We start from the raw sequence: 21,005 nt of genomic DNA on the forward strand, positions 1-21,005 counted from the left end.
ACAGTCTAGTCACCTAATTTTTTAGTTTTCAACATAAATACACTAAAATGAGGGGGGAAAAAGGAAGAGAGTGAAGCGGAGAGTGATAAGGGTGGTACGGCTGTCACTCCTTTGCACAACTAATGAATCTACTAAAATATGGTGAAAATAATAAAGGGAAGTATGCAGCAGTGGTACTCATGAGACACTGTTGAAAATGAACTATAACACTTGTGGGTGGGAAGGGAAGGAAAAACAGTGAGGGAAGGGGTGACACTGTTAAAAAAAAAGTACTCTTTACCTGACTTAGGTAACTATAGTCCCACTGTACATCAGCTTTATAATAACAATTTAATAAAAAAGGAATTACCAGGGAACAAACCAAGGACACTGACGGTACAGTGGCCACCTGAGTAGGCTATCTGGTACAACCACTTAAGAACCAGTTTGCATTGTCCTTTATGTGCCAGGAGCTCCTCCCCTAGGCATCTCCCAGCAGCTGTCAGTCTTAGCAGACAGAGTTAGACCCCAGGACTATTAAAGCCCAACTTGCTGGTCCCCAGCAGCTCTAGGATATAGTAAAAAATAATTATAGGAGAAGCCAGAATTGCTGGTAGGAAGAGGCATTTGAGAATCCATGTCATATGGAAATTTGCATCAGGACACTATAATTTATTTGTAGCAGCTAAGAACTACAAACTATACAAACAGTATTTGGACAAACTGGGTACACACATAATACTAAAGAGATACTAATGACCAATTGAAATGAACAACAACAACAAAATAATCGTAAAGCTATCACCAGATCTTAACAACATGATACTGAGTAAAAGAGATCCAACACAAAAGAACTTACATGGCATCATTCCTTTTACACAAGAGTCTCAGCACAACTAAACTATATGGCTTAGGAAGGCACAATTAGACAAGAAGAAGCAAGGATACAAATGCCGTGAATGAAGAAATGAGGTAAAATTCCAAGGACTTCTTAAAAGACACAAGGGAGTCCAGGATGACTCACTCACAAGTCCTTTTCTGAAGAGTACTCATACAAGCCTGAGGCAGTGCAGAGACCTGAGTAAGCAAGACTCCTTTGTAGGAACAAAAGCAACAAAACTCTTATCTACTTCGTGGACTTTCTCACACATGAAGCAAAACCTTTAAGGGGCTGCAGAAGGGTCAGGAAACCCTCCTCCTAGCGAAGTTCTGCAGGCTCCTAACAAGAAACAACAGTGTACGGCTGGAAAAGGGCCAGTAAACCCTTCGGCCAGTGATTCCAATACAAAGCCAGAGGGAAGAGGTAGAGAGCAAACCATCTTTCCGGGGGCGGGGGGGGGGGGGGGGGGAGGAACAGGAAACTTACTTGGTCCAAGGATCCTGCACTGATACACAGCAGGGGCGGGAGCCCACAGGGAAAGGGCAGGAACCCTGAAAGCTGTCCTTTGAAAAACTGGGGGAAAAGGGAAAGTGCCCATTCTCACCACTTTTATTAAACACTGCAGGAGAGGTAGCAAGGAAAAGGAATAAAAGATGCAAAATTGTATTTACTTGAAAATAACGTGACCATCCACATAGAAAATTCCAAAGAAATAAAAGGAACTCTATTAGAAACAAGAAATGAATTTAGCAAGCATACAGGACACAAGGCCAATAGGCAAACACTAAGTGCCTGTAAAGCATTATTGAGAGAAATTTATAAAAATCTCAGTAGCAGTACTATTCAGAAGCAACTCTCTCTAAAGTGGCCTAGCAATTCAAATGCAATCTCAAGCAAAAGCCAGCAACCATTATATAACTTATGTATTTATTTATCCATTCATTCATTCCTTTGTAAAAAATAATTCTAATTTAAGTTAAAATGTTAAAAACTCCATTTGTAATGATTCTCAAGAAAACAATTTCCTTCCTTCCTTCCTTCCCTCCCTCTTTCCTTTCCTTTCCTTTCCCTCCCTCCCTCCCGCCCCCCTCCTTCCTTTCTTCCTGCTATTTACCTCTAGAGGAAACCCTAAAAGTAATATTATTCTCAAAAAATTAAAAAATAAAAATCCATGTCGCAGTGTGGGGATGTAACTCACTGGCAGAGTGACTGCCATGCATATCTGAGGCTCTGAACTCAATCTCCAGTACTCAGAAGAAGAAAAGGATGTAGCTCTCACATACTTTATGTCTCAGGGTAAACAAAGAGATTAAGAATTCTTTTTAAATTTCCAGCCAATTCATTACAATGGAAGTATTAGAATATCTAGACTATCACTATTTTGCACATTCCATTGAAATCCTGGACAAAGAAAATGATCATCTTTATCCACTGAGAGAAAAATGCATGGGGAACTTGAAATGGATCAATTCAGGGCCCAAACACCTGAAGTCAGTGATCAATTCCAACAGCACACAAAAGTACATACTACTGGACATCCCTTTCTGGTAGGATTTAACAATTGAAGTGTTCTAATGAGTAAAACAGAATGTTTGGTATCATCTAGCATCTAGATTTAACTCCTGGTTTACCAGAAATTCAGGAGAGAAGTACACCTGTCATTTGTAGCTCTTTAGTGGCATTTGCTATTTGAAATATCTAAATGAAAACTTAACAAATGTAGTAAATCAAGGAAAATAATAAACACAAATATTTAAAATAGTGGGAGGAAGAAAAGAGGACTGAGTAATAGGTAATTGGAATGATGATAAGTCTATTCTTAAGCTGGGCAATGGCTACAAGGGCACTTATTTTATTTCATAAAGTACATACATATAACTTATTTCAATTATATGATACAATGTAAATGTGATTAAACAAGAGTGACATACTTAAAATAGTGTTGTCATGGGAGCCAAGTCAATGGGATAGGAGAGGAAGTTGTGAAGACTGTCTAAGATGATTCTGTTTCCACAAACAGTGGAGTGTGCAGTTCCTAACCAAGTCTGGGCAGAGTTCTTAAAATCTCTCTGAAGACACAAGCAGGCAAACATTGGAAGGTGATTGGCACTAGCTAGCTGCCTTTCTCATTTGTGAGGCATTTCACCTACATATTATGGAGGGTCCAAGCCATACAAGCTAATATTTGAAGATAAAGAAACAGAAGAATAAGATCAGATGGATGGAAGTAGGTAGAAAGTGAAGGGGAATGCCAGCAGAACTAGAAAGGACCAAAGGGAGAACCTTCAGGTTCTCCATATGAGCTCTGCCTATATCTCTGGCTGACCCCTGACCTACAGATACAATGTGAGGAGTGGCCCACATCCTCTCACTCCCCGAATCTGGGCAGGAGCTGTGACCGCAACCACCAAGCAAGAACAAGGAAAATGACTTTCAAGTCCAGGTGCTTAGTCACGCCATTGCTGTGCTATATCTGGGAAAAGCGTGGGGTGCCCCACAACACTGGACAGAATAGCTCCTCACTGAGCCTTGCCTTCCAGCCCTCCCAACAGTCCCCCTGCAGAACACCTCCAACTGACCTCTAATAGCACATGTGAAACAAAAGAACCAAACTGCCAAGTCAGGCCTGGATTCCTGACCCACAAAATCATAAGGGCTAAGAAAATGGTTTCTGTTTCAAGTTACTGATTTGGGAAAACATGTGTCACAGCAACAGACAACCTGAACAGAAAGTTCACAAAGGGAAAGCAAAGTAGGAGGCTTACTACAAGTCAACAGCAGGCATATGTTGGCAATAATAAACTAACAGCGAAGCCCTGCATGACTAACAGCATCTGTTTTCTCCCCTTTTGAAAGCATTCTTTTTCTAAGAAGAAAGAAAAGAGCTCAATGTATTTGTGATCTGAATGAACTGAAAAAATAATTTGCAATACTATGGGGTACTATCTTTAAACTAATGTTTACTTAGAGAGGAATGCTAAGATTCAGTGACAGTCTTTAGGCTAAAAATTTACCAAACTCTCTCTCTCTCTCTCTGTAGTGTGTGTGTGTGTGTGTGTGTGTGTGTGTGTGTGATGAAATTCCTGAATGTTTATAACATACAGGCAGTTTTTGGCTCTGAATGAAGAAGGCATTCAAACCAAATGAGTCTTCTTTAGCTGGCTCTGAAAAAAGGATTTCCTAAGTGGGACTAGATTCTATGTTTTTTCCCCCTTTAAGTTAGATACATGCTCCACTTTTCTACTAAAATCAACTTGCAGATAAGAAAGTGAGGAACTTGGACTTGAGTTGACTGTCAGAAGTGGTCTAAAAAGAAAACTTCCTCCCTGAGAGCTTAATCCTTTCTTAGTCAGCCAGGCAGTTTCACTCATGGCAAGAAAGAACATGGGAATGGGAGCAGGTGCAGAGGGGGAGAGGGTATGAGAGGCCCATTTCAGCCACTTCCTGTGGAAACTGGCAAAAGGAACTTGAATAAGCATCCTGAGCAGAATCAAATGCCCTTAACCTAAACCACAAAAGCTCAGCTCTCTTTTAATTAGTCCTTCACACTTAGACACTGTGTCTCAAATTATGACAAAGTTTTTTTCTTTTCTTTTCTTTTTGGATCCCAGTTGAGTTCATTGTAGCCTCTGATTCAAATACAAGGAAATGTCCCCGGTACTAAACAAGGAAGAAGTAAGCACACACTCAACAGAAAAACTGCCTCATGAATAAGTTCTCCACTCCTAAATTTCAAGCTAAGAGAAATAGTACTGTCTAGTTACCACAGAAGTGAGAAACTGAAAGGCCAAGTCACACAAGAAGCCATACTATGTAGGTCAAGAGTAAAATGATGAAAAGGAATGAATGCTGGCGATAATACTCAATACCCTTCATAGCTAGTTTGAGGAGCAAAGGAAGGACCACTACTGAGAAAATCATATTTAAGAGGAAAAAATGCTGACAGCTCATCAATTGATTTTCCATGAAAATGCTAAAAAAATTAATAAAGAAGTTAAGCTGCTGAAATACAGTTTCACCAATTAGCTTAATGTCAGAGAATTCTAATTAGGCGTCTTGAGATTGCTATTTAGTATTTAAGCCTTCTGAGTGCCAAATTCTCCTTTTCACACAAACTGGTTGCAAAATTAAAGACATTAGGCAGCCTTAATTACATTATCAGAACAGCTGGGATTAGGCAATCTCTGAAGTCAAGACGGCATTCTTTTGTCACAGGGTGGAAATCCCCTGGCTTTCCAAGGTGCCGGATTTTGGTGCCATTCCATATCTCACCCATACAAAGCAAGCTGCATTAGAAACAAACAAAATTGCAGACAAAGAATAGAGTAATGTGCAGCAAATAATGAACACATTACCGAAAAAGAAAAGGTAGGTGAAAAGATTAAGCCTGAAATCGGTAGGTTTTGCTAACACCTCTACTGGCTGCTGGCCTGCCAACCCTCTGGTGGCAGCAAGACTGAGGCAAAGCTCTGTGAACCGGCTGGACTGGCGGAGACAACTCTGTTATCTCCAGCTGGAGCACATTTATACTTCTTCATCCCAGGGGGTGTGAAATTAGCAGCTATTGTTTCCCCTGCATTTTTCCTCACACAATACCTTTTATGTCTTTACATTGTTCATAAAGCTATGTTTTCTTGCACATGGGAGCCCTCTTTTTAATTCAAATTTCTTAAGCAACAGGATAGTCTCTCCTTTCCCCACCCTCCCTACTCTATTCCTTATTCCTCTAAGCAACCAACTTCCTTTTCGAATGGACTAATGCAACAGCATGATTTTTTCCCCCCAATGAAAGTTTAGCAAAGATTCCGATTGTTAGTGGTGGGGATATCAGAAGCACAGTCAATCTGAATGTAGTCAAAGTTGACCCGCCAAGCACATTACCCAACAGAACTTCCAATAGTCTAGATATTAATAACTTCACTCCCAAATGAAAATGGCTCTAAGTAATGACTTCTAGCTTTGAGTTCAGAAGTGGTAGTGTCTGCTGGCATCATCTCAGCCACCATCCTCTCTCACCTGGAACACGGCCACCGCCTCTTGGCCAGTTCATCTCTTAATCAGAGTTTCTCAAACTAAAACTCTCATCTGTCACTCCCCTGATGAGCATGTCCCCAGTGGTTTCCTATTCCACTGTAAAGTTAAATCCAAATCCCTAGCCTAGAGTGCGTTAGATAAATCCAGCCAATGCCATTTCATACCATACCCCATGGCTCCCATCACTGACTTTCAGCTCCTCCAGCTCCTAAGCTCAGGGCCCAGGGCTTCTGCTTGTGTTCTCGCTGGAATTCAGTTCCTCAGGTTGGATGAGATCTCCTCTTCCTCATTCTAGTTTCCACTTTGACTGTGGGAGATCTAACCTGATCATCCTGACAAAGAGACTCCTTCCCCTAACATCCCAGCCCTTGATTTTCTCATGATGGAATCCAAAACAGTACCTATATGAGAAGAAACCAAAAAATGACCTATATTCAAGAGAAAAGCTAAGCAAAAGACTGACTGAAAGTGATTAAGATGATAAGAGTATTAGACAGTTTTCAAACAGCTGTTAAAATTCAAGGACATAAATAAAAGTATGGTTATGATGGATGAATAAGAAATGTAAATAGAAATCATGAAAAAAATCAAATGAAATTTCTAGAATTTAAAGATAAAATATCTAGACTCACTAACCAGGTGAATATAACAATGAATTATAGATGACATAAAAACAGTACGAAAATAGAGCAATAGAATCATCCAGTCAGAAGAAGAGAAAAAAATTAATTAACAGAATCTAAGTATCAAAAGGTTTAACAGTAAAAATAGAGTCAGAAGAATAGGAGAGAAAGAATGAAACAAAAAAAGATATTTAAGCCCACACCCCTGTGTGGTCACTCCTATGATCCTCGCTACTCAGGAGGCTGAGATCTGAGAATCGCAGTTTGAAGCCAGCCTGGGCAAGGTTTCGGAGACCCTTATCTCGAATAAACTACCCAAGAAAGCCACAAGTGGTGCTGTGGCTCAAGTGGTAGAGTGCTTGCCTTGAGCAAAAAACGCTCAGGGACAGTGTTCAGGCCCAGAGTTCATGCTCCAGGATTGGCAAAAAAGATATTTAAATCTCTCAAAATTGGTGAAAAAACAGCTTAAAGACTTAAGAACATAATAAACTATAATTAGGATAATAATAGAATCACGCCAAGATACTTCTATATAACCAATGGAAAAAGAGAACAGTAACAGCATTTGAGTCTCTAGCTCTTTGGTTTAAAGGTAATCTGTGATTGGAATGGTAAAATGAAGTTTCAAAGATTTTCAGGCTCTCAAGATAGCATTTATCAGCTAAGATTCAAAATGAGATTAGATACATATTCTCCTCACTAATCTACTAATGTCTTCAAAAGTGTTGATATTCTCCCTCTGAGGAGACTTAGTATAAGGACTGAGAGAAAAGGGACCTTTGCCTGTCTTATTCCCCACCGTCCATATACCCAGTACCTAGGCATAGGCCTAGAACATAATAGCTGCTTAATAAATATTTGTTGATTAAATCAGTAAACACTACTTAAAGTCATACTTCATTTCCAACATTACAGGGAGTAAAGGTAAACACCCCAACAAAAGACACAATGTAGGTAACATACTATCAGCATGCGCAAAAAATTATTTTTCACAGTTATAGAAATTCTTAAGTCTATTACATAGATGTGTAAAAAATACACACTTCAAACTATATACAAACAATATTTGATTAAAATGTTCCTACAATCTGAAATAAATATTAAACTAATTCTTACTCGTGAAAATAAAGTAAGATTGGTTATAACAGAATATTTAAATCACCTGTCCTGCTAATTCCAATCGCTTGTTACCATAGTAGTCTCGGTCATCAACTTTGTTATCACCTTGAGCCAAGATTACTCTTCGCACCATCACCGCAGTATAAATACATTTGGCTCGGAAATTAAATTCTTTAACCTGCAATTCACAAAACACAAAAAAATGGTTGAGACAACACACACTATCTCCGTACTACCTGTGGTAGCTGTCCTTCAAAGGTGACTCCTGAAACTCCTTCCTTCTGTATACCTCATAAGCCTTGGGACTGCCCTTGGGTGAGTATGACCAAGAAAATACCGCAGAAATGATGTGCAAGCCAATTCTAGGCCTACCCCTGAAATACACCAGCACTTTCACTTCCTTTCTGCAGTCCAGGACACTCCGATATGGAGAAAGCCACCTTGAACATGCTGTCTACTTGCAACCTCATAAGAGATGGGGAATGAGACTCCTTTTTGACTTTAGGTTAAACCCAGCACACTACAGAACAATGAGCAATACAATATACAGTTGTGTTCGACCATTGAGCTTTGGAAGTGTTTGCTTTGCAGTGATACGAGGAACAGGGCTACAATCCTGTCTGCCATGCAAGAGGCATCTGACAGTCAGGTGATAGGACAGATGATCCAGCTTGTTCTGATGACAGAATCTTCCTTGCAAGTGATGAAGTCTGGACAATGTAAATTTTAGAATTCAAGATCTAGAAGATGAACTCATCCAATAAGCGTTTTTAAAAGAATCTATTGTAGAAACAGCCGTCCAATAATGTGAATGTACTTAATGTTAGAGAACTGTATATTTACGGCATTAAACTTACATATATATTTTACCATACTAAAAAAAAAGGATATGGAAAAGGTACTGTGAATTGGGTATTTTTTTTAATTTTGGTAGTACTGGAATGTAATGCAGGTGCTGCTTAAGCCATACCTTTAGCTCTGCTTGTTTTATGTTTGAAACATGTAAGATACCAGCTCTTTCTTCTGAAACCATAATTTCTAATAGCAGCACTCTTTGACATGAATACAAAATAACCGTAAAACTGAAAGAGCAAACTTCATGCTTATGCCGATTATACTCTAAACAATAAATATGTAGATAAGAGAAGATTAATTCCAGGGGGAAAGCATAGTCCTCCTTTTAGAAATATACTTCCAAACTATCATTCACAATTATTTAGCAGAAATTCATTATTCTCAGCTGCAAAGGTGTTTACTCACTGGAACATGAGTCAGAATGGTAGAAGCCAGAAGCTCTCTTGCTTCTTCTATTTTGGTTTTCTTCGGTCCACCTCCCCACATTCTTTGTCTTCTGACTTTATTCCCTATATACTTGAGTGCCTATAAAAACCAGTAACAATGATTGAATGAAATCACTGGTAATCTTTTGTTAAGCACCTACTCCCTCCCCCCCCCCCCACACTGTACACTGTAGGCACCAAAGATACAGACGCTGGTTATAAAGAAAAGTACACTAGGAATAGTAAAAAAATCAACATTTACTATGAACCAGTGATATAATAACACATTGCCTGGTGATTCTTTTTTTATTTTTTAGATTGTTTTCTTCCTATAAGATTGACATATGAAGCTGGGAATATGGCCTAGTGGTAGAGTGCTTGTCTCATATACATGAAGCCCTGGGTTCGATTCCTCAGCACCACATATATAGAAAAAGCCAGAAGTGGTGCTATGGCTCAAGTGGTAGAGTGCCAGCCTTGAGCAAAAAGAAGCCAGGGACAGTGCTCAGGCCCTGAGTTCAAGCCCAGGACTGGCAAAAAAAAAAAAAAAAAAGACTGACATATGAATATTATGGGCATTTAAAGAAGTGTGTGTGTGTGTGTGTGTGTGTGTGTGTGTGTGTGTGTGTGTGTGTGTAGTTCTTTAGGAAAAAGGTCTAAAGATTCTTTTCTGAGGAAGAAATGGAGGAAGAAAGTGATGAGCGTAATTTCTACCTACTCATGCTTTGGAATTCTATGTACTTACATGTAATAATTAATATTCCCCAATGTTTGGCTTAGTATACAAAATATTAAGACTTATTTGACTTTATTTTTGATGGTATTGAACTCAGGGTCTCAAGCTTGCTTAGGAAGGTGCTGTAACCACTGAGTAATGTCTCTAAGAGCTGTATTTTTTGATTTTTAAAAAAAATTTTACTTTATTGGTATTATAAAGGTGCTGTACAGAAGGATTACAATTACATGAGTCAGGTAATGAGTACATTTCCTTTCATACAGTGTCTTCTGTTCACTCACTCTCTCCCAGCCCCTCCCTCCCATGGTAATTTTTGAGATACAGTCTGCTTTCCTGCCTCTGTGAGTGAGCACCTGAACGGCAATCCTACTTGAGGTTGCCCATTGTTGCTAGGGTAACAGGCATGGGCCACTGCAATCAGCTTCCCTCTGTTGAGACAGAAGTCTCCTGTACTTTCCCCAATCCTTAAAAATCCCAGCTTGCCATTTAACTTAGGATGACAGCGGCATGCATACCACTGCACTTGCTATGGGTTGAAAAGTTTGCAAACTTTTCTGGCTGGGCAGGCCTCAAACTGTGACCCTCCCAGTCTCAGTCTTCCAAGTAGCTATGATTATAGGTGTGAGCCACTAGCACCCACCTGGGGCTTACTTGATTTTAGAGCACATATTAACAGACACAAGTGGGAATGATATCTCCACAAGTATCCTGGGTAACAAGAAAAAAAAGCAGCTTGGAATTTCTATCTTGTCCTAAGAACCCAGAGAATAGACCATGTACATACATATGGACATTTCAGAACTGTCTATTGAGCTTGTGTGGTGGGGAATTCCGACACCCAGGAGGGCTATGAGGAATGCTAGGATTTAGCTGAGGATATGGCCTAGTGGCAAGAGAGCTTGTCTCCCATACATGAAGTCCTAGGTTCGATTCCCCAGCACCACGTATACGGAAAACGGCCAGAAGGGGCGCTGTGGCTCAAGTGGCAGAGTGCTAGCCTTGAGCAAAAAGAAGCCAGGGACAGTGCTCAGGCCCTGAGTCCAAGGCCCAGGACTGGCCAAAACAAACAAACAACAACAACAAAACAACTTGGGCTGGGGATATGGCCTAGTGGCAAGAGTGCCTGCCTCATATACATAATAAGGCCTTGGGTTCGATTCCCCAGCACCACATATACAGAAAATGGCCAGAAGTGGCACTGTGGCTCAAGTGGCAGAGTGCTAGCCTTGAGCAAAAAAAAAAAAAAAAGAATGTTAGGATTTACATTTAGCAAACACTTTACGGATCTGGGACTGGACATCCTCAGTATGGCTGCTAGGGCTTGTCTATGTGGGAAGGGCAGTACAATTATTATGTTTAGCATATGAAATGCTGTCATCTTTGGAACACGTAAAATTCCCAGATTCTGTCCAGGAGTAGCTGAGGAGGTCAGTGAAGACCCAAGGAGGGGTGGTGGGATAATTCCTGGGCCTTTCTTGCTACCTGAAGTAATTAGTATTTAGGCAATGGAACAGAGACCGCAAACAACTGGAGTCTAAAGCAGTGGGGAAAAAGCCATGAAAGAGACATTAAGCGCTATAGCTCAGTGGTAGAGTTCCAGCTTAGCACACACAGGCCATGTGTTTGGTCCCCAATACGAAATGGACAACAAGATGACAAGGAGAAAATGCATGACTCCCCTCTACCAATCAACCCTTTACACTGGAATGGCTACAGAGTTTTAAAACTGAGGATTTTTGTCCTCATATAAGAACAGAATCCTCTTGGCCACATAGTCCTCTTCTAAATTAGACAACACAGGCTCCTAATTTGTCTAGCAAACTCCCCATCCAGTCTACGCTAATAAGCCAAAAGGAACTTTCTCCAACTGCTCCCATCTCCCCACCGCCCTTCCCCAAGCCACCACCCCAAAAGCCATTGCACCTGACACCTTAGCGCTGAGGCGCTTGGAAGCTCAATTCTAATTCAGAGCCCAGGACGCCAGGAAAAGACACACCTGCATCTGTGTGAAAATCTGAGCTTTCTGGCACTCCTCCAGACTGGGCCCAAAGGCGGCCATCACGTGCTCCTCTGTCCCAATCATCTGCACAATTTCCTGGTCACTCTCCACACCCATGGCCTAGAGAAGGAAGAAAAGACAGAGAGAGTGTTGGCTTTGTGCTCACTCACTGACATTTGCTTATGCTAATTTGGCATTGTTTGTGGTATTACTTCTAAGCAAAAGCTAACTCTTCTCTCAGAAACAGTGCCATCTGGCATTGGCAGCCACCGTCCAAGCTGCAGAAGAACCTGAAGCAGAAACTTCCATTAGGAGGAAGAACACAAACATTGTCAAGCATTTTGCGCATGTGTACTACTTCTAAAATTTTGAAATATCCTGAGATATTCACTGTGAAGAAGGGAAGCCAGAAGGGCTAGTGAGGAGGACTGGCCACAATTACAAAGGCAAACTTGTAAGGAAAAAAAGAGCCAAAGGGCACTGAATCAAAAAGCACACCTTGCTGAAAATGAGCAGAACCCCAATTCTGTTTGCCACAACATTAATTTTTCTGAGACTCGTCAAATCATTGGAATTCATGAGAAAAGAATGTTCTTAGCGGATGTTTTCCCTCACTATTCTAGAGATATTGAGGCTTTCTGTAGGCTTTAAAAGAGATGTTTAAAAACTAAGAGCACACTTAACAGGTTAAAGCAACCTGCTTAAGTGTTTCAAGGTGAAGGCAGCAGAGCAGGGCTTTGTAGATCACATATGGTCCTAAAACTCATTCCTTCACAAGTTTGCCTGGGATTCTGCCATGGTGAGAAAACAGAGTATATAATCCCACTAAACCTCTCCTGGCATGGTGATAATCTGCTCCTTAGAAGTTAGGAGAAAGTTATGTTTGCATTGAATTCTTCCTTTAGTGTTACAAGGAAGAGAGAATCCAAGGGTAACTGTCAAGTTCTGGCTGTCTCGTCCGCAGGTCTCCTCCACAGGAGACAGAGAAGGGGGAACCAGGTCAAGTCCCAATGCAGAACACGGAAGGAACTGTCCTGAGGATGACTGAAAGGGCATCCATCTCAAGCCACGAGGCCAGAGGTGTTGGTCCTGATGTAATGCCACCTCAAAGCTAGCACTATCACAACCTAGCCTCTTCTACCTCATGGGCAGTGAGGCAGCAGGCCCAGAACCCTTCCACTTCAACATTCTATGGGTCCATGTGTGACCTTCAGGATGAACTCACTGAAAATGTCAAGACTTTGAAGGATGCTAAGCGGATGGTGTGGCTCTTTTAGGCTACCTGTGTGGTAGTTTGAAAAATGTCCACAAATTCTTTGGCACTCCCTTGAAAAGGTGGAGATTGGTTTTAGTGACCCTCTTCTATGGGGGACAAGGGAAGTGACACGTATGACTTTGAAAACTCCATTATAAAGCACTGGTGACCGTTACTTTGAGGAAAAAAAAAAACAAAACCCAAACCAAAAGCACCCAGCTATACAACCCTGAAATTATGGACCAGCGGGACCCGGGCAATGACCTGTTACATGCACAGATATCATGAACAGATATCAAATGTAACCATTTTTGGAATCAAATTTAGTTTTTATACTTAAAAAAAATTCTTTTTTGTTCCTTTCATTTTTTTTTTTTAAGCTGGATAGGGTCTTGCTATTGAGTCCAGGCTCCATAGCAGGCCTCAAACTTCCAATCTTCCCATCACAGCCTCCTGAATTCTGAGGTAATAGGCTTGTGCCACCATACCTGATTGGTTAAAAAAAAAAAAAAAAAAAAAACAAGATGCTCCAATACAAATTCTTTTTCACTATCCTACCTTTTGCAGTTTAGTTAGTTAGTTAGTTGCTAGTACCAGAGTTTGGACTCAGGACCTGGCACTCATTTGTCTTGCTTGCATGACTGGTCCTTTGCCATATGAGTCACACCTCTGGGCCAGCTTTTTGCTAGTTATTTTGAGGAAGGAGTCTCTCAGATTTTTTTTTTTCCTGCCAGGGCTGGCATTGATTGACCTTTGATCCTCTAGATCTCAACCTTCTGAGGAGCTAGAATTATAGATGTGAGCTCTGAGCACATGTCTTGCAGGATTTTTTTCTAGCTCTAAATTTAAGTTGGTAAAGTGGATACTAGAAATTCTACAACTTTCAAATGAAATAAATTTATTAAGACAGCCTTTTGTGGATGAAAGGGCAATAACTCTTAAAAAATAAATAAAATGGTCTGTTCCAATGTTTTAAATAAAATACAAACTAGGTTACTCTTAGCTTGAGCACAACACTATTCTTATGGAGACTGCATGAATGTAAAGCCTTCACCCACACTTCCTCCTTGGTTGCATATGAACAGTCAGAAATACTAGAGCATGCCGGGAGCCAGTGGCTCAAGCCTATAATCCTAGCTACTCAGAAAACTGACATGTGAGGACCAAGGTTCAAAGCTAGCCTGGGTCTCCAATAAGCCACTCAGAAAAAGATGGAAGTAACACTGCAGTTCAAGTGGTAGAGTGCTGGCCTTGAGCAAGAAGCAGCTTAGGGATAGCTCCCAGGCTCAGAGTTCAAGTCCCAGGACTGGCAAAAACAAAACAAAAACAAAAATGCGAGTACAATTTTTCTCTGCAACGCTACAAGTTCACTTTGCTTGTCAATTTCTCAAAATAATGGTATGTGGGCTTCAAGAAAATAAAAATGCAAGAAAACCAAGATGAGCTAGGAATATGGCCTAGTGGTAGAGTGCTTGCCTCATATACATGAAGCCCTGGGTTCGATTCCTCAGCACCACATATATAGAAAAAAGCCAGAAATAGTGCTATGGGTCAAGTGGTAAGGGGCTAGACTTGAGCAAAAAGAAGCTAGAGAAAATGCTCAGGCCCTGAGTTCAAGCCCCAGGACTGGTTAAAAAAAAAAGAAAGAAAGAAAAGAAAAGAAGGAAGGAAGGAAGGGAGGAAGGGAGGGAGGGAGGGAGGGAGGGAGGGAGGGAGGGAGGGAGGGAGGGAGAAGGAAGGAAGGAAGGAAGGAAAGTAAACCAAGATTAAGCTAATTTGCAGTGGAGTCCAATCACATTTCTCTAGAATTTTGATATAAGACTTTTCACCAATCCAGTAAAGTGAAAGCCAAATACAAGGGACAGACACTAAGGATGGGTTGCAGGCACACCAAATGGCACAGAAGAGCAGGGTGAGCAGGCGAGAGGAAGCCAGAGCTGGCATGGCAGTCATCTTCTGCAAGAGCCCCCTTTCTTCACGCATGCCGACCTCTAAATCTCATGGACTGAAAGCTACCTACATTATTTAGGCAATGTTTGTTTTAGTAATTTCAAGTGAAAAAGACAACAAATCTGCCTACTTTGGTATTAACATTTTTTAAAATTTTCCCTATTTGGATATATGGGCTGTCACTTCCAGCTGTCCTAATGCTGAATCTAAGCAGATGACTTTTACTTGCATAATATTCTCAGATGTCCAACAATGGATCTAAACAGATTGATTAGGCCCTCCAAACATGTCTAAATTGTGAAACAAAAGACACGCCACGGGCTGGGAATACGGCCTAGTGGCAAGAGTGCTTGCCTCCTACACATGAAGCTCCCAGTTCGATTCCCCAGCACCACATATATGGAAAACGGCCAGAAGGGGCGCTGTGGCTCAGGTGGCAGAGTGCTAGCCTTGAGCGGGAAGAAGCCAGGGATGGTGCTTAGGCCCTGAGTCCAAGGCCCAGGACTGGCCAAAAAAAAAAAAAAAAGACACGCCAAGTACATGTTAAGTGACGCCATATGTCCAAAAAGAATGATTATTGCCAGCAAAAGAAACTCTTTCTACATGGAATCACTGAAAACACAGGGGCCAGAATTCAGCTAAGTCACCATTAAAAGGGCTCTAGCTCCAAAGACTGAAATGACTTTATGAGTAGTTGCCTTCAGTAGTTGCAGCTACACATAAATGGCATATTGCTATGGAAACGAACAAAATGCCCCACCATTCACTTTGCAGACATAATTAGACATCTTAAAACTAGCTATATATGGAACTCTTTATACTCGAAATCCCTGAAATGAATCCCACTAATATGTCCAATGAAAATGCTACCTAATGACCCTATGAAAAAACATAGCTATAGATAGTATGTTCTGGCAATAAAATTCATCCAAAAAATTAGCAAGAGGCATTTTTCTTTAAAATGCAATCTTCTTGGATATCTGCGGTGTGACTTTTAAAGACAGAAGAAAAAAGATTAATGAATCGGAGAGAATAAGTTGCACACTAATGATGACTGTCGAAATAGATTATATTTAGGTAACAAGAGAGATACTTCTTAATGAAGCAATACTCAGAAAGTTCCAATTTTTCTCTCAAGCAACATTCATCTGTTATTATTAACAACGATTCCAGCAGGTAATATGAGAACTGTCTGTAATTGTTTCTCTTTAAAAATTAAAAAAAAACAAACGTGAGAGGGTCTGGGCGCGGTGTTGATGCTGGATCCTGGCAGGCACCCGCCGCGCTAGACCTACCCGGGCGGTGCCCGACCTACCCGGGCGGTGCCCGACCGACCGACGGAGGGAGCTTCAACTCCTAGCCAGCCCTGGTGGTCATGGCGGTGTTTCACGATGAGGTGGAGACTTGTCAAGGACTTCCAGTATGACGAGGACTCTGAAACTTATTTCTACCCCTGCCCGTGTGGCAATAACTTCTCCATCACCAAAGAAGATTTGGAGAATGGGGAAGACGTGGCAACGTGTCCTAGCTGTTCCCTTATTATAAAAGTAATTTATGACAAAGATCAGTTTATGTGTAGAGAAACAGTCCCAGCTCCTTCAGCTAACAAAGGATTAGTTAAATGCTGAAGAAACTTTCAGAATCCAAACCCTGAAGAGTTGGCGATGAGCCAGGATGGAAATATCAAGTGCAAAGTTACTGGCTTCTTCACAGAGACAACTACTTTATGGCTTTCTGTTAACTAGAATGTGGATCTTTTAAACAACTGCCGCGTTCATCTTCAAGTGGAAAAGTGAGCTCATGGCATGTCAGACTTGGATTTCATACTTCCAACTTTGAACTATAAGTTGGACGTATACTTAATGATCCATTTGGATTTAAAGGAAGATAATTATAAAACAGTGCTTCCTCTCAGTTTTTTCATTTTTGTAGTTTCATCTTAATTCACTAATTATAACAGCATTATCTACCTCAATCATGAGAGCCTCAAAGTTAAAAGGTTATATTTTTTATTTAGATATTAAGATTATTAAAATTAGCCCTTTTCTTGACATTTGACATCAGCTTTGTCATTCTAATCCTAAAATAATCCCATGTTTGTTTGTTGTTTTGTTTTGTTTGCCAGTCCTGAGCCTTGGACTCAGGGCCTGAGCACTGTCCCTGGCTTCTTTTTGCTCAAGGCTAGCCTCTCTGCCACTTGAGCCACTGTGCCACTTCTGGCCATTTTCTATATATGTGGTGCTGGGGAATTGAACCCAGGACTTCATGTATACGAGGCAAGCACTCTTGCCACTAGGCCATATTCCCAGCCCAGAAAATCCCATGTTTATCAGGGCTGCTCCATTTCCCTTGCCAAGCCAGTCTCCTTACACTTAATGCATATAGTTCAAGTATCCTGTTAAAGAGAAAATGTAGGCCCAGTTTCTCCATAGTGACAAGTTTGTGTTGAAGGTAGGAAGATCTAAGGTGAAATCAGAGAAATGGAGTCTGTAATACTCTTCGTGTTCCTTGAAAGTCAGGACAAGATAAAAAGGAACAGCTAAAGGAAGAGAAATAGATGAGAGGAGTGAAACATGCCAACTTAGTAAGCAAAATGCTTGAATGATTTTGCTAGATCAGAAGAAATACTTCTGAATCTGTATTTGTTTGATTTTTTTGAAGCTGGGGTCTCTGTAGCCAAGGCTGGTCTCAAACTTGTCATCCTCCTGCCTTAGCCTGGGATTGCAGACATGCATCACCATGCCTGGCTATTTGTGCTTTGATAAGAATGATGAAATAGTCTTTCAGGTAGAAGATAATGGCAGGTCTTTGCAGCAGTGCATGCCAAATCTCATGGCCTTAGGTTGTTACCACTAAAAGGTCAACCACCTACCACAGAGAATGACTTTGACAGTGGGAGAGGGATCTGAGTAAATATGCCCATGAGGGCACATCTAATAGGCTCCACAGCATGCAACCAAAGCAGATGTTCATGGCTGCCAAGAAATGTTACCTGCAGGAAGAGAACTATAGGAAGCTAGGCTCTCAAGCTTCCTTGGCTGCAGTGCTGAAATTAGGAAGAAGTCAGAGTCATTTACATGAAAAACTGGAAGCCCCCTTATAAGCCACTTTGCTGTGTGAAAATTCACTAATCTGGCAGGTTGTTTTGGGGTATGGCTCCTACTATTAGAAAATAGTTTGCTAGAATGTGGGTGTTCATTTTCCTGATTTTGTAAATGTGCTTCACCTAGTTGTTGGAGGTTTAAATTAAAACATATGAGTAAACAAACAAACAAAAAAAAAAGGTTGAGCCAGGCATTGGTGGCTCATACTGGTAATCCTAGATCTGCAGATCACCGTTTGAAGCCAGCCTGGCAAGAAAGTCAGTGAGACCCTTCACCAATTCACCAGCAAAAAGCCAGAAGTGGAAGTGTGGCACAAGTGGTTGAATATCATCAGCTTTGAGTGAAAAACCTAAAGGACAGTGCCCAGGTTCTGAGTGCAAGCCCCAGAACTGGCACAAAAAATAACTAAAATTTCTATGTAATTTGTTTTCTTCTTTATTGTTACAAAGTACTTGTACAAAGGGGTCACAATTCCATAAGTCAGGTAATGAGTACAATTCTTGGCCAATGTCACCCCTTCCTTCACTTTCTCCCTTTTTCCTCCTCCCATCCTTGCCCCAACATTGCATAGTTCATTTTTTTACCCATTACCCTTCCTCTCTCCATTCCTGTGTCCCCATAAGTTGGTTTCTAAGAAACAATGCCAGTACCACTGAAACTGGGTTGTGTTTTCCACAAATCTTTGCAGCTACAGAGGCCACCACCGTGCAGCCGCTGAATGCCTGGGAACTTGAAATGGAAAGTGGGAAGATTCATGGGCCGGAGGGCCTCGGTGGTGACTCAAGTCCATAAATAAGGCAGACCTAGGCCTTCAAGGTTTTATCCGTCATACTCAGACTCAGCATGGAACCTGGAAACCCTGCTGATTCTGTCGCTTTTAGCCAATTGTTGGTTACATTCAACAACCATCAAGTCCTAATGACTGTCAAGGTCTGTATTAGTGCCACACAACACTACAAGAGAAATGATGTGCCTTTTTCTAGTACCCCAGTTTATTTTCCCCTGGCTCTGACAGTAAGTGGGTGGGGAGAGCAAAGGAAAGAGAAAGGGCGCCCCCTTTCTGGCACTCTTCTTTCAAACATTCCATTTCACTGTAAGGTTCCCACTAGCTGAGTTACCCAGGATTCAGAGAGATTAGGAAATCAGCTTTAGTTAGCATAGCTAAAGAGTGAAGAGGGTGATATTTAACCTAGATCTCTTTGACTCTAAACTAGCCCATAGTCTTTGCTGCCTCCCAGCTGGAAAAGTCTAAACTGCAGGTATTAAACAAGTTCCCACCAGTGTCCTCAGACTCCTGAAACTGAAGACTCAAAGACTGTGTGAGACCCAACTATTTAGCTCCCTTATCTGAACCAATTTTTAAATGCTTATTTTAAATTATGTATCCTATCAGATTATTAACAGATACATTTCTGGAAAAAAAAAACTAGTAACACAGGCCCACTTTTTTTGTAAGATACATGTCTACTCCCTAAATTAAACTGTCGCAGGAAATCATCAACCCACACAAACGTTTATTTGTAGGGCACGTACCCTATGGTGTATGCAGGAATAAGAACAAGTAAGATAAATGATACGTAAATGTTGTAACACAAGTACTCAACTTCTACCCAATACTCACTAAAAATGAAGCGGACATCTATTTATATACATAGAAAGCTATTCATAATTCACTGTTACATAAAAACATAAAATTGTTTATGTTACAAAAATCACAAGATCTGGAAAATACATTGAAAATGTGGCTATGCTTCTCAGCAGCTTTCTGAACTTATGCAACCCAACTGGACGCTTTTATAACCCAAAAGGGAAAAGTTTGAAGCCACAACTAAATGGTTATAAAAACATTCACAGACTGTTAATTTATAGCCCTATCCTAAAAAAGACTTAAATCATCTATGTTATGTATCTATTTAAACATAATAAATATCACAATATAAATATTAAATGAATTTGACAGAAAAAATTTCTATTAAACCTGTCACCTCATAAAACAGAATACTTTTCAGATTTTTATGCACACATATATCTTATGCATAATTACAATAATGCCTGATCAAAGGCATTGCAATTAATTAAAATAACTCCTCTAAAGATAGCAGTACCATATTCAGTAACTTGCAAAAAGTCCTTTTAAATACCTGTGAATGTGCTGCCCTCTGTTGGAGATGTAATTCTACACAGGTAGATAAAATTTTCCTTTTGAAAATGTACATCAGAGACTTGGGCACTGTAGGAATTCCTTCACGAATAACCCCACCCAATTCCTTTTGTGCTTTGAAAATACAAACCTCCAAGAAAGGAAGTAAACATTTCATATCTTTAAGAATTTCCTCTTTATTATCAATATAATGCACCTGTTACAATCATCTTCATGAAAGAATCAAATGGCTTCACCTAACAGATGGCTTCCTCACAATGAATTCAAAAGTACAGTAAGGGGGCTGGGAATATGGCCTAGTGGCAAGAGTGCTTGCCTTGTATACATGAAGCCCTGGGTTCAATTCCTCAGTACCACATATTTAGAAAACAGCAGCTCAAGTGGCAGAGTGCTAGCCTTGAGCAAAAAGAAGCCAGGGACAGTGCTCAGGCCCTGAGTTCAAGGCCCAGGACTGGACAAAAAAAAAACCCAAAAAGTACAGTAAGGTATATATATGAAACACAGAAAATATTTCCTAGAACCCCCTTCACGTAGTTGCAATGAGAATCTGGATGTCTCCAAGTTAACCTGACTTGTCAACATGTACCGAGTAGAGTACCAAGGACCACCACATCACACTCCCGGGCCCCAACTCCCATCCTGAGTTAAAAGAGCCTAACTTCCTCCCTTGCCCTCACTCACACTTGGCCACTGGGTGAAGCTTTTCACGGTACAGCCTCATTCCCTTCTTTATTCTGCGTTTGGAGATTATAACCACATGTTTTCCCCTTCTAAAGAGCTTAGTGAATTCTACCCTTGAAGACTTCTTCCTATCACTTCTTAGTGTAACTCATAGTATATTTCCATGATCATAACAACTGCTGGACACAAACATTTAACCCAAAA

General features: G+C 40.7%; 1 protein-coding gene and 1 pseudogene across 1 annotated transcript in view; one reads left to right on the plus strand and one right to left on the minus strand.

Moving 5' to 3' along the window:
• The window catches only part of Polr3b (RNA polymerase III subunit B), a 98,426-nt gene that overhangs the window by 53,349 nt on the left and 24,072 nt on the right, over positions 1-21,005 (minus strand). Inside the window, exons 11-13 of the mRNA XM_048356626.1 lie at positions 11,648-11,770; positions 8,896-9,015; positions 7,679-7,813 (exon numbers count right to left, since the gene is read on the minus strand). Coding sequence (XP_048212583.1) covers positions 7,679-7,813; positions 8,896-9,015; positions 11,648-11,770 — 378 coding nt within the window. The remainder of the gene's footprint in view (positions 1-7,678; positions 7,814-8,895; positions 9,016-11,647; positions 11,771-21,005) is intronic.
• LOC125359120 lies at positions 16,231-16,758 on the plus strand (annotated as a pseudogene).

This window comes from Perognathus longimembris, chromosome 1 (genome assembly GCF_023159225.1).
Source record: "Perognathus longimembris pacificus isolate PPM17 chromosome 1, ASM2315922v1, whole genome shotgun sequence".
Lineage (NCBI taxonomy): Eukaryota > Metazoa > Chordata > Mammalia > Rodentia > Heteromyidae > Perognathus > Perognathus longimembris.